Below are 14,501 nucleotides of genomic sequence, written 5' to 3' on the forward strand. Positions count from 1 at the left end.
AAATGAGGAATCAAACTAGTCAGGAAAGAGCAATGTAGTGATTGCCCCAGGGTCAACTCAAATCTTAAAACTGGGAGTAGGAGACGGATTCAGGAGTTGATATAGCGAGCAGCTCCATCCATGGCTCACAGCAGGGAGTTATTACAAAACCAAAGACTGGAAATAACCCCCATACTCTCTGCCTGGACGGTACCGCAAGACCCAGGGTATTAAACAGGTCTGTTACATTGACGCCCTGTGTCACCCTCAATGACGGTGACAGAGGCAGAAACAGGGGTATCAGGAAGTGACATAGATGCTACAGGTGCCATACTAACGTTTGCATTGGTGTCCAGCACTTGTGCCCATTACAACCAGCCAGGTTGCTGATTTTATTTGCCAAAGGCAACTAATTCAGTTTTATTTAGCAGCAGTTTTGATAAATTATCCCCAATGGTTTACCTAATATTTTTAATTGGAATTCTTCTTCTATATCATGGTAAAAATATACAGTACTATGACAATATATCCCGACCCCTGAAGGCCCAACCTAACAGGACATTTCTATACGTATTTTAGGTAGACCTTTAATTCTGGCGATGTTGTCACCAGTGCTATCTTCCTAATCCCCCCACCATATCGCAGTTACCATACTGATTAAATATCAGGATGATGGAACTTTTCAGGACTCCTCCAGGGAGTCGTAGTCTATTCCTTTCCAAGTATAATCTCTTTTACTCATTTCTGGAGAATAAAAACCCATCTTGTCATCATAGGCTAAGATCCAGAAGTAAAAGAGTACGGCACATAAATCTCTTGTGACAGTCCAATCCTATTCTCCACCCCCTCACAACAATTCTCCATTTCATAATTACATTCTTTATTTCTTCCACTGCCACATTTTAACCATTTGTGCCTTCAGCCCTTGACCCAATTATTGTCTACACTGCTATAGTATTGTGGGGTTTGGCTAAAATCTCAGCATTGCTCAATATCAAATAGTAGCAGAGTAAGGGGAGAGCAGAGCAGAACATGACAAATGATCGTACTCATCCACCAACACATCACATTTAACCTCATAAAGTGAGAATTTGTTGTTTCCTTCATTTCCTTTTCTTTATTTAAATTCTTTTTATTTCATAGACAGTTAATTTACACCCCTCAACATTGAAAATGCAACAGCAAGAAAGGAAAGTGGTGGAATTATGGAAATCACAGGATGGTTAGACATGTTAAGCATCAAAATGGAAGCAAAATTTTCTAAATATTTTGATTTAGTCAGTATGGAGTATGAGCGTCACATGCAGAAGTTCCAGCATTTTCACACCTTGGCTTTTATTAATGAGGAAATGAATGGTTGTCTGAGGAAGATGCTCTGAATGTTCTTGGGTAAATCATCAACATCTCCTGCTGGCATCTACCTGTGCAATTGCCGATCAATGATGTCCCAGATGTGAAGATGGGAGACACTGCAGGCCATGATACCACGTATAGGCCATTCTGGCTGCTCACTGTAGCACAAGCAACATGCGGCCTGACATTGTCAAGTTGAAAAGCAGCTTCTGAGACTTTATAAAGAAATGGCAGAACCACTGGTTACATGACCAAATCAATATTAGGCCTCATTCACATGTCAATGTTTGGTCAGTATTTTGCTGTGTGCCAAAGCCAGGAGTATAGCTTACAGAACAAAACTATAATTGAAAGATTGACACCCGTTCTGTGTGTTGGAGACGCTCCTGGTTTTGGTATACAAATACTAATCGAATACTGGTCAATAATACTAATGTGTGAATAAAGCCTAACACTGAGGTGTTAGTCTACCTGGAATGAGGACTAGAGGGGTCCTGCTACCTACATAATCACCATAATCCTGGGAGTAGGACCAGTGGGAGGTTGCCTTGTGAAAACCTCTTCATGGCACTACGCATGTGGACTTCAGACTAATCTCTGGCTATCATTGTAACCAAGAAAAAATTGTGACTCATCACTGAAGAAGATAGACCTCCATTGCCTTCTTGCTCTGCTCCATGAGATCGGTGGTGTGAGGTCAGTAGAACACCTTTAGCTGGACATCTGGTTCGTAGCCCAGTGTCATGCAAGTGCCTTTTAATGGTTTGTGTAGAGCTGGTTTGACACATTAAGCTTGCAGTACAGAATGCCTCAATAGTGTCCCAGAATTTTTCCGATGTGACCCAGGAGCTTTTATTCAAGACAACAGCACTGGTCGCATATTGTTTGTGCTACAGTGAGCAGCCTACATGGCCTAAATATGCTATCATGGACTACAGCATCTACAGACTTGTCTCCTATCGATCACATCTGGGACGTCATCAGTTGGTAATTACAAAGAGAGCTGCCAGCTGTGGATCTTGATGATTTACCCAAGTGCATTCAGCGTGACAGAACATTCCTCAGCCAACCATTATACATAATATATATCATTATGTACACTGTAGCCACTTCTGACTCTATCCTTATTGCATTACTGAGCAGTACCTATATTAGAGCGTTTTACCACTCTAATTGCTCACACTATCATATTTTGTATCATTAGTTTACGACCCCGCATATCAAATAAACTGTTTGGAGAGAAATAAACTGTGGAGTCTAGCGTGGCAACACTTTTGCATTTGCACTATAAAAACTTATTAGGTAACTGATTAAAGAGAATTCTCACTTTTGTAACCTTTATTGAAAATGTATAACCATTTTATAGCTTCAGTTCCTAAGCAGATCTACACATCTCCATGGTAACAGACTACGAGTAAAACCTGTGTAGTCTGATTTTGCAGTCTTGCTTCTGCCTAGCATCCATCTACTAAGCTTTACTTGTATGGAAACACCCCACAAGATCTGCTGTTTCTGGAAGTGTTCTGACCTATTCTTTTTAAACATTTTTAAGCCAAGTACCCGTAGTCACAGGACGTTTCAAATAAGGTTTTACCTACAATGCCTTTGGAGGCTCCGTTTGGAAGCTCTGTCCACAGTTCCTATAGATTCACAATGTAACCCTGATATACTCTACTATAAGTTAACTTAGTCTTTTGTGTGTCATTGGTGTCTGTCACTTGACAGACCCGTCATGTTTCATGGCTTTAGTTCAGAAGAGGGCAAGAAAACGTTGTGCGCGAAACGCGTTGCTAAAATCTTTTCCCATATGCTTAACCCATATGTATATGTAGCTTGTACCTCTTACTGATAGCATTTGAATCAGAAATGGTACATATGACTCCATTCAGCAAGATGAATACAGACCACATTCCAGACCTCCCAAATAAAGATATAGACCCCAGGCCAGACCCCCTATATACAGACCCCTTATTTGGATCAGTCCATGCTCTGTATAGAGAACCCAAATCAGACCCCATAAAAAATTGCAGACCCCAGCCCACCCCTGTATCTAGATCAGTCGCTATATCAGACCCAATAAAAAATGAAATACCCCACCTCAGACCCGTAATGAGACCTCATAATCTCCCTTTACCAGAATTTTTCCCTTTTCCCTATAGCGCACTTTGCCATAACTTTAGTTTTCTCTTTTTACAAAGTTGTGAGAGTTTCTGACAAGGGTCATTCAGCTGAACATTATGTGCACACATCATTATTATCTCCAGGAAATTTTAGTAAAAACCTAATATTTGTTGTTACGCGGCATATCATATCAGTATTCAGCCATGATGGTTCACATCTAGTATTCTTTTCTCTGCAAGTTCAGTGAACAGTGAGTCACCGGCTGTCACTTCTGCAGCTCATCCAGATTGATGAAATCAGTGGGATACCGACATTGCATGGCACGGCGACAGGTGACATTGTGCTGACATTCTTTCTTTCCCACTTTCAGAAGCGGCTCGGCTCTGTCTCAGCTCTACGGAACGTCGGCCACCTTGGAGCATCATCATTTTAACCACGCTGTCATGATTCTTCAGAGCGAGGTACACACATAATTGGGAAGTTGGGACACATTTCCTAGAAATAAACTGTAAGTTGCATTTACCCCACTCTCAAACTTTACCTGGGATTACGAGTCTGGTAATATTCTACGAGGAAGAAAATAATGTGTCCCAATATTATTTTTGGCAAACTCTATGATTCAGTGGATCATCCGTTCAAATCTTGCTTTAGATGGGCCTTCTATCAATGAATCCCAAGAGTAAAGTGGTCCAAACCACACAGTATAGCGTTGGCGGCACATGCAAGATTGGTTCTCCATTAAAATCTGAATTACAGAAAAGTTTAATTAGTGCGTAGGGGCGACGCTGCTTAGATCGAAAAATAAGACACACAGACTACAATTCATCATTTGACATTTCTTAGGCAATGGCCTCCATGTGAGAGAAATGGTCCGATTATGCTGATTAGACTCTGATCAGTGTATGATCGGAGTGGGATCCCTATTTCTCGGATGTGGAGAATTAAAAAAAGGTTTCTCCATTCTGTCAGTCCGTGAAAATCTGTATGATGTTTTGTGACGGACCCACAAAATGGCCGAATACAATCCAAAGCAAATCGTGCATGCGGCGATCTTTTTTCTTCGGAAAGCTCGGTCCAAGGAAAAAAAATCAAACATCTGCATGGCCTCATTTAATAACATTGGTCCGATGCTCTCCAGTGTTTTGTAGGATAGCTCATGGACGGAACTACAGTCATCTGCACAAGCCCTTAGAAAAATGTTTAGAACTGAGAGTCCTCAGTGGTTGATACCTTTTAATGGCTAACTGAAAAGATGGTAACAAATTGCAAGCTTTCGAGACTACTCAGGTCTCTTCATCATCTGCTGACTAACACGGTACCAAGATATATATCTTTCCTGTATGAAGCCCTTAGAGTCACTTTTCGTTTTTTTTTTATCTTGTATTATTCGCTGATGTCTTTTGCACCCGACTCTTCAAAATGGCCCATGTAGTACATAAATATGGAGCAAAATCAAAAACTCTTTTTTTCATTAGCCAGTTTTGCAACTTTCTAGCACCAAAAGTTGCAAAACTTTTAAAAAGTTGAATGTTCCTCTAAAGATGCGTCAAATTGTAAACTTCTACCGAAACCTTACTCCAGGCAAAGACTGGAGTGAGATGGGCCAATACAATGTGACATTTGCTAAAAGTTGCATTTCGTGAATCTGTCTAAGGCTACGTTCCCAGTATGAGTTTTCGGTGAGCTTTTTACGTTGCGTATTTTCGAAAAAATGAAAATAACCTATTCTGCTTAATGGGTGCAGAGATGGTGCAGAGTATCTGCAACATCAAAAACTAACTGAGAGCTCATCATGGGAATGTAGACTTGTCCTGGCCAGATATTCCAACATGGTGGGAACGTAACCCAAGGGCATATTTGCGTGTTAGCATTTGGTCAGTATTTTGCATCAGTATTTTTTTTTGCCAAAACTAGAAATGGAACTTATAGAGAAAAATTATTATTGAAAGATTGACGCCTGTTCTGTGTTTTGGAGACACTCCTGGTTTTGCCATACAAATACTGATGGAATACTGATCCAAAATACTGATGTGTGAACAAAGCCTAAAACATCTGGATTAGCAAAGCTGTTGAGAAAAAATTAAAAAAAGTCTTAAAAAAGAAAAATAACTTCCAAAGTGGTTCAAAATGTAAAGAGAGTAAAGCGCAAATAGGAAAGGCACTAAAACAAAAAGGAGAAAATTACTCCAGAAAAATGGAAAAATGGCAATGAAGAATTGAGGCCACAAATCTTACCCACAAGAAAGAAAACTCTCTGGTGCCACATATAGGTGGCTATCCTTAAAGGGAGGGACAAGATTAGAAAAACATTTCTTCCAAAGTCAGCTCCGCACTTGTCCCTTGGTTGTGTCTGCTTTTGAGCTTTAGGGCTCATTTCCTTATGCGAGGCACACGTCCGTATCTCGCATGTGGAAACCAAGCTGTGGAGCCGACACTCCAGAGCGGAGCGTGCGGCTCTATGTGTTCCTATGCGGCCGCACGCTCCGCTCCCAAGTGCCGGCACCAGAGCTTGGTTTCCACATGCGAGACACGGACGTGTTTCTCGCAAATGGAAACAAGCCCTTAGCTGAACTAAAGTGAATAGGGATGAGCTAAAAAACCACGAACCCTGTGGACAGGTTTGGCCCTGTACAGCTTTCCCTCTGCTGGTTAAGAAAATTACGCAGGAGCCCACGCCATTTTTTTCAGATAAATTATGTTTTATTAATTAAATACATTACAGTAAGCTGCACACAAGTATTAAGTCTTTTTTCCCAGAGGGATCAAATACTTATTTCTCCCTGCAAAATGCAAATAAATTTGTATAATTTATACAATGTGATTTTCTGGATGTTATTTTTGACATTCTATCTCTCACTGGTAAAATTAACCTACCCTTAAATTATAGACTGTTCATATCTTTGTCAGTGGGCAATCTTACAAAATTAGCAAGGGATCAAATACTTATTTCCCTCACTGTATATATATATATATATATATATATATATATATATATATATATATCACTGACATCTATACATATACATACAGTACAGACCAAAAGTTTGGACACACCTTCTCATTTAACGATTTTTCTGTATTTTCATGACTATGAAAAATGTAAATTCACACTGAAGGCATCAAAACTATGAATTAACACATGTGCAATTATATACTTAACAAAAAAGTTTGAAACAACTGAAATTATGTCATATTCTAGGTTCTTCAAAGTAGCCACCTTTTGCTTTGATGACTGCTTTGCACCCATAGGCTTGCATTAGCGAGTCTCGGACGATATACGCGTACAGTCCCAGCATGCTGTGATTTTACACGCACACCGAATACGACTGAGAAAATAAAGGATGATGTGAGCTGCCCCATAGATTAACACTGAGCCGAGTGCTATGGGATGCTTTCTCGCACAGGGCTCACCTGTATTCAACGCTAGTGTGACCCTGGCTATAGAGTTGCTTGCTTGAACAGAATCTTGTCTTAGCAAGGAAAATTGGTCTTATCTTATGCACCTAGAGAGACCTGTACATGGAGCTTGTATGTTCTACCCATAGTTATGTGAGTTCCCTCCGGGGTGCAGCTGGTTCCTCATACTTAAAAAAAATAAAAAATACTAAAAGGCCAGTTGACTTCCTATGAAATTGACACTAGTGTCTGTCTAAAATATCAAAAGCAGATTATAAGCCACAATGGGGACAGGGAGTGATGCGAATGGTGACAACCTCTGTTCAGCACTGGCAGATATCTTGCATGAATGAATACTTCTATAACACAACTTACATCTACTGTACAAGTGAACACTCTAAAAATGCATTTCTCCTCTGGTCCACCAGATGGCAGTAAACATCTTTTTCTGATCTCCATAGCAGTGAGCAAATAAATACAAGCTTTATTCCTCTAGGGGGACTGGGAAACAAAAAAGCAAAGTATATGTATATATATAGATATATATATATACAAATAATGCCGATTCTTCAGCATAATTGCTGCTTTTCTCAAAAAATGGTGACGCAAAGCAATTTTTTTTTTAAATTGTAAAACATAAAAAACTGCATAAATTTGATACCACTATAACCACACTGAACCTTAGAGCAAAGATAACATGTCATTTTTACCACAAAGTGAACATCCTAAAAATAATAAAATAATCGTGGAATCGTTGTTTTTCTTTATCCCAGCAAATTTGGAATTCTCTTTTTTTTTTTTTCCCTTTTTCAACACAATATATGTTAAAATTAATTGAAACTGCAACTTGTTTTGCAAAAAGGATAACATTTCATATGGCTTTTGGAAGGCAAGGAAAAAAATGACAGTCAAATAAACCAAAAAATTGAGTTAATCTGTTTAAATGCTATATGTAGTAGCCTTGACTGGACACTAGATGGCAATGTTTAAATACTGAATGATGCTATTGTCTTTCCATTGCTGCCATTGCTCTAGTGGGACACTAGATGGCACTGTAGATCGATAATAAAACAATAGCGGTGCGTCCGGCATCCAGCGCCGTGCAAGGATCAATGGCCGAGTCTGCATAAAATATACTTATAAATAAACCTATAAAATGTATTTACTCTATGGATTATTGACCCATTAAATAAGGTCATATGTTAGTAACATTACATGATAAACCCTAATCGTGCATTTATTTACTATATCAGCGTCATTAAAATAAAGTGGACAATGGCAACTCATAGGGCCCATCTGCTCCTCCACATGCGGACATTGCAGTAGGATGGAGCAGCTATTTGTATGGTCTTATAGGATCATTTTGGTGTTTTAATTAATATTTTGTCATTTTAGTGATTCATTCTGGTTTGTTTAATGAGAACTTTAAAATAAAATTGCAGCAATGCGCATTTCCATAAGACGAGCTGAGTGGCTATACGGTGCCATTATAGCGGCACTGGGTCGCACATCTTTACTACTCGATCATTGATTTTTCTGAATAATCTTATTTATATCCTGAATATAAGGATTTTGATATTCACCCCAATCAAGTCTGTTTTTCTTTGCCATGTGTTTCGCTATTTTATGATAAACATAATGTATTGTTATCCAGCTCTCCATACACTGATATCTTAGGGATTGTATAGCGCTGCTTATTAAACACAGCAGCCAATCTGGAAACATAGTGCTGCAGTGTAAAGCATGGGGGTTCCTTGTTGTTGCCTTTTTAATGGATAATCTTGAAGATGGCAGACTATCCCCTATATACAGAATAGGTCTACTCTTTGGGGTCCGATCTGAAGAACATGGCACTGGATCAGAGGATCCAGGTTCTCCATCTTGAATGGGGCAGAGGTGCACATGCTCACACTTCGCTCCATTCATTGCCTATGGAACTGCTGGAGGAAGCTGAGCACTGTACTCAGTTATTTCCAGCGGTCCCATAGACAATGGTGGGGGTGGAGGTTAAACATGTGCACCTCTGCCCCATTCAAGAGGGGGATCGGCAAAGCCGGGATCCAGTGCCATGTTCTTCGGGTCACAGGGGTTCTCAGTGGTTGAGTCGCCCTCCATAGCCTTCCTGTCTGCTAGTTAACGAGTAAGGGCCAATTTAGAAGTCCAATTTTAAACAGACTGATTATTTTGATCAGTTTGGTCCGAGTGTCATCCTATTTTCTCATACATGGAGAAAAAAAGTTTCTCCTCCTTCTTCTTCTTTCCGCACTGGGATGTCATCCGATTATGGTCTGTATTTTGTTTTGTTCACGGACCCATTGACTTACATTGACGATTTTGATCCGATGATCAAGTCAAAATCGGACATATCGTGAATGACCCCATAGGCTATCACAGAAACGAGTGCTCTCCATGAGAACCACTGATTATTATTATTATTATTTATTATTATAGCGCCATTTATTCCATGGCACTCTGATAACACTTCTATGAGAAAATCAGACGTCTGAATAAAGCCTAATGGTCATCTTAGATTTTTTTTTAATATATATATATTACAACATGACATAATAATAAACCATCTAATATATCTTATTAGAGAAATCGGCTTCTTTCTCCTCCTGAACAGATCTTTCATTCTCATTACTCTATATTCACAGGTAAAATCTGTTCCACTTACTGACATAGGAGATGACAGTTGGTGCTCATGAACTTCTATGGAGAAGTGTAACTATTGTTCCAGGAGAACTTGCAGCAGAATGTCTGTGTCGGCCTCTACATCCTCCTCCCTCCATAGAATTTTATGAGCACCAGCTGCCATCTCCTGTCTCCTGTATTCACTGAACACAGATTTTACATATTTCACCCATAAATTGGGAGTAAATGATGAAGACATGAAGACAAAAAAACGGATTTCTCTGATAAGATATACTTTTAATTTATGAAATCAAAATTAAAGCGACTCGTTAAATCTGTGATTTTCTGAGCCCTCGTCTTTCCCCCACTACATTTTCCTCATTGGCTCGTCATTATGAGTTGATGTGACTGGTCCCAATGATGTGAATAAGAAGAGCCGCAATACGAGACACAGCGGCTTCTATGGCATCTTCCCTGCCGTGAACAGTGGGGGTCCTAGTGGAGATCCATTACCCAATCATTGATGACCTTCTCCCACCATGAGCTTTTTGGTGAGTTTTTGACGTTGCACATTTTCTGCACTCGTTAAGTAAGATAGATTACTTGCATTTTTTTGAAAATACGCAGCGTAAAAAACTCAACAAATACTCAGTGTGTGCACGTGGCCTTAGACATTACCTATCCACTAGATTGTTGGTACCTATAACTTCCGTCCTTCTTTCCTACTTGAGATCATTGTGATTTTTATGATTTCTAGCCATGCTAAATATAAAACCCATCAGAACATGTTACCACTGGCTTAAAGGGATTGTCCTGGATTTGAAAAAAAATCTGGACAACCATAAGGAAAATTAATAAAATGAAAAATTTGTTGAATCCCACGAAGCCTTAACCCCACGTTCTGGTGGTCCCGGCCAGTCTCTGTTTTTTTGTTATTGTTTTTTTTTTCCCCTTTCAGCAATATCATCATACACATCCCAGCCATAGATACTAGTCTCACCTCAGGCCAGTGATTGGCTTCAACGATCAAGTGCAAGCAGGGGACGGGGCAGCCGCAAGTAACTACACAGAGAGCACTGGAGTGTCCGTGCTGGTTCTGAGGGGGGTGAAAATGGAGGGTTTTTTATTTTATTGCTGTTAGCCCATTTTATTTTTTTAATTGCAGACAGTGCCTTTAAACCTTTAATAAAAGTGGGGGGAAAAAAGAAAACATGACAGTTGTTGTACCAGATGCTGCCAGCAGAGGGCACTATTGTCCTCACTGCACAGTGCAGGAGAGCGCTTGGGAAGAAGAGCTCGGCCTGACTGTAGACTCGTCCTTGTGACTCTATTAGGTCTGGATTTAATTCCAGTAATGATTCTGTAAGCCCTGCTGCCGTCCCTATGACCTATGGAATAGATACCCAGAGAGGTGACAGGCCTCAGTGGCAGGTGATCTGCTCCATTAGCAGTTTCCAATGATGACCTTGCTCTCTCCTGGACCACTGAAGACTTTCTGTTCCTCTGGTTGATCAGACCGTCCCTGGCATCACCTGTAAGAACTGCATTTCTATGCTAAGTGGACGCAGCCTCATAGTTTTTCTATGTAATGTTGGCTATAGACTGGCCGACAATATTCTGTAGCCAATTTACTTTTTGTGATGGTGTGCAATGCTCACACTGTTAGGATTTGGCTCCTCTTGCCGGTTGTAGTGGCGGTCACATGCAGACTGGAGTCTCCTGCTAGTCTGCATGTGATCCACAAGTATACAAATCGCAAACTCATAGTTACATGACATCTGCTGCAAATGGCGAGAGGAGCCGAATCCTAACAGTGTGTGTGTTACACACCATTAGGATTCTGCCAGCTGCAGCACTTGCTGAAGATTTCAGCAATAACTGACAACCCCTTTAAATTTCTTCTGAGCTCCTTGTATATACATCAAACATATCCATAGGATTCCTTTTACCTGTTCTTTATACCTCAGGCAAGGAGGTGTGCATCAGCATAGAGAGTCACTGCAAACAAATGGATACCTTGTGGCATGGGTGTTTTTATACAATGTGATCCTATGGGCGATGTATGAAGCTGTACCACTTCCGGATATCCGTGGTTCATGTACAGCGCGTGTCGGCTGAGCCTGCACCTTACAGGATGATTGCCTGCAGCGGTACACAGCCAGCACCTGCCTCTAGTGGCAGCAATCAGTGCTACCTCCGATCTCTGTGGTTTAACAACTTAAATGCCTCTGTCAATTTAATAGTATTGCATTATATAGCACAAGTGGTCAAACAGCCGCAGGTTCAAGTTCTCTAGGGGGACTAAAGAAAAAAAGAAAGCTTGAATCATCCCTTTTTGTCCCAAATACAAAAATTAAAAAATATTTGATATCACCATGGCCTCAAAAGTCCGATCTATCAAAATCTAATAAATATAACAATTAATTTAATGTAATATAACATTATTTAATGCAGAATTACTGTTTTTTAGTCTTCACACCTCCTACTCAAAATGCCATAATAAGAAACCACTACATTACATGTACCCAAAAAATGTTACTAATTAAATCGACAGCTTATCAAGAAAAAAACAAGCTCTTACACCGCTCAATCAGTGGAAAATTAAACAAAAAAGTACTAAATTTAATCAGAAAATAATAAATAAAACTACAAATTTGGTATCTCCGTAATCGCACTGACATGTAGAATCATATTGTCATACATGCTGAACGCTGTAAAAACAAGACCCAAAAAGCAATGATGGAATTGAGTTTTTTTCCACTATTTTGACTCACTTGGTATTTTTCTTTTCTGTTTTTGGGAAATTTTCTAGTAAAATGAATACAGTGAATGGTGTCGTTCAATGATACAATACATTGGACAAAAAAAGTCCTAATATGACAAAATCCACCTAGCTTAAAAAAAAAATTAAAAAAAATTATGGCTGTATGGAGGAAAATAACGAAAGTTCAGAAATGAAAACTCTGTAATGAGAAGGGTTAAGGGGCAGTGAGCAGTGATTGCCACCAGGGGGCAGCATTACAGAGAGCACGAGCATGGCTCCGCCAGCGCCAATTGTTGTATTGTTCTAATATGCGGCAATGATGTTTATCTACAGGCGCTTTATGCCTTTTATTTGTAGACTTCTTGTTCTGTCTTTTATATTTCACCGCCTGCGCATGGCAGACTGTTTAATCATAGGAGGAATCTTTTGTTTCCGTTCTCAGCTTTTGACTCGTAAACATCCCGTTTATGCAAAACCGCTTCAGGGAATCAAATGGCTGAGACTTGTTTAGTGCAAATGTTCCAATTGATTTAAAACAGCGACGCTGCCACCACGGGCTGATAAAAGTAGGAATTTACATAGATAGCAGTGGGAGCAATGCATCACACAAATAAGAAGCTAATAGGACAATACATTAGTCTGTTGGGATGCGGTGTTAAACCGACACTTAAAGAAATGATGTGTTTTACGGCTGATCGGATATGTATTCCCAGTATGAAGAGCTGCGCTCCTAATGAAGTGTCAGTGCTGGACTGGTGTCAGCATCTGGGCTGGAGCCAAAGGCCCCGACGTCCGCCGGGGACCGACAAGCTGGATGTAATGCCTAATGTGCTGCAGCGGCGGCCCTCGCGGGACGGGCTAACTTATGGGGCAGCAAGCGCATTACAGGCGCAGATCAGGAGATGGCATCATCATTTTTATGTAAAAGTTGCAGATAGTAGTGTTATTCTGTAACTACACTGTACTGTAGCTGTAACTGTACGCTGTCACCGTGTCCGTCTGGGCCTAGTGGAAGGCGTTGGTACAGAGGCCACTGTACGTCCCTGAGCCACCTGATTATAGGTCCGCCAGAAAGAGGTGTAGCTCAAAGTCCACGGGTCCGAAAGCAAAATCCTGACAAGAGGGGCATCTTCTGCGACACTCAATTTATTTGCAGCTAAACCATATGCCTAACCCTGCCCAAAGGCTATTTGTGCACCCTAGTGAAGCCCCTCAGTGTTTCCATAGCTTAATACCACTTTTATGGCCCCATGCCGTCTGACATCTCCACAGTGTCCCTCCACGTAGTATGATGCCTCACATACACATTGATGGTTGAGCTGAACTGTCCTGTGATCATAAATAATTCAGCTGAGAGAAGCTAAGTACATACCGCATTAGTGCCCAGTGTCTACACTCAGGAGGTGTGAGCCTAAGGCCATGGTCACACTAGCAGTATTTGGTCAGTATTTTACCTCAGAATTTGTAAGCCAAAACCAGGAGTGGAGCAATCACAGGAAAAGTAAAATAGAAACCTATGCATCACTTCCGTATTTATCACCCACTCCTGGTTTTGCCTTACAAATACTGAGGTAAAATACTGACCAAATACTGAACGTGTGAACATGGCCTTAAAAATAAACTGTCAGTGCGATTTTGCAATGTAAAGTAAAGACATGCCTGTAAGGCTGCAATCACACTAGCAGTATTTGGTCAGGATTTTACCTCAGTATTTGTAAGCCAAAACCAGGAATGGGTGATAAATAGTGTTGAGCATTCCGATACTGCAAGTATCGGGTATCGGCCGATACTTGCTGTATCGGAATTCCGATACCGAGATCCGATATTTTTGTGATATCGGGTATCGGTATCGGAACAACATTAATGTAAAAATGTGTAAAAGAGAGAATTAAAATAAAAAATATTGCTATACTCACCTCTCCGACGCAGCCTGCACCTTACCGAGGGAAGCGGCAGCGTTCTTTGTTTAAAATTCGCGCTTTTCTTTCCTTTACGTGAGTCCCAGCTTGTGATTGGTTGCGTGCCGCCCATGTGACCGGGACGCAACCAATCACAGCAAGCCGTGACGTAATTTCAGGTCCTTCAGGATTTTAAAATTACGTTCCGGCGTTGTGATTGGTTGCGTCGCAGTCACATGGGCGACGCAACCAATCACAGCAAGCCGTGACGTAATTTCAGGTCCTTAAGGATTTTAAAATTACGTCCCGGCTTTGTGATTGGTTGCGTCGCAGTCACATGGGAGACGCAACCAATC

The 14,501-nt window shown here is 40.6% G+C and overlaps 1 protein-coding gene across 1 annotated transcript in view; it reads left to right on the forward strand.

The window, feature by feature from the left end:
* PDE11A (phosphodiesterase 11A) overlaps positions 1-14,501 on the forward strand; it is a 614,587-nt gene that overhangs the window by 482,169 nt on the left and 117,917 nt on the right. Inside the window, exon 14 of the mRNA XM_077272627.1 lies at positions 3,824-3,914. Coding sequence (XP_077128742.1) covers positions 3,824-3,914 — 91 coding nt within the window. The remainder of the gene's footprint in view (positions 1-3,823; positions 3,915-14,501) is intronic.

This window comes from Ranitomeya variabilis, chromosome 7 (genome assembly GCF_051348905.1).
Source record: "Ranitomeya variabilis isolate aRanVar5 chromosome 7, aRanVar5.hap1, whole genome shotgun sequence".
NCBI classification, from domain to species: Eukaryota; Metazoa; Chordata; class Amphibia; order Anura; family Dendrobatidae; genus Ranitomeya; species Ranitomeya variabilis.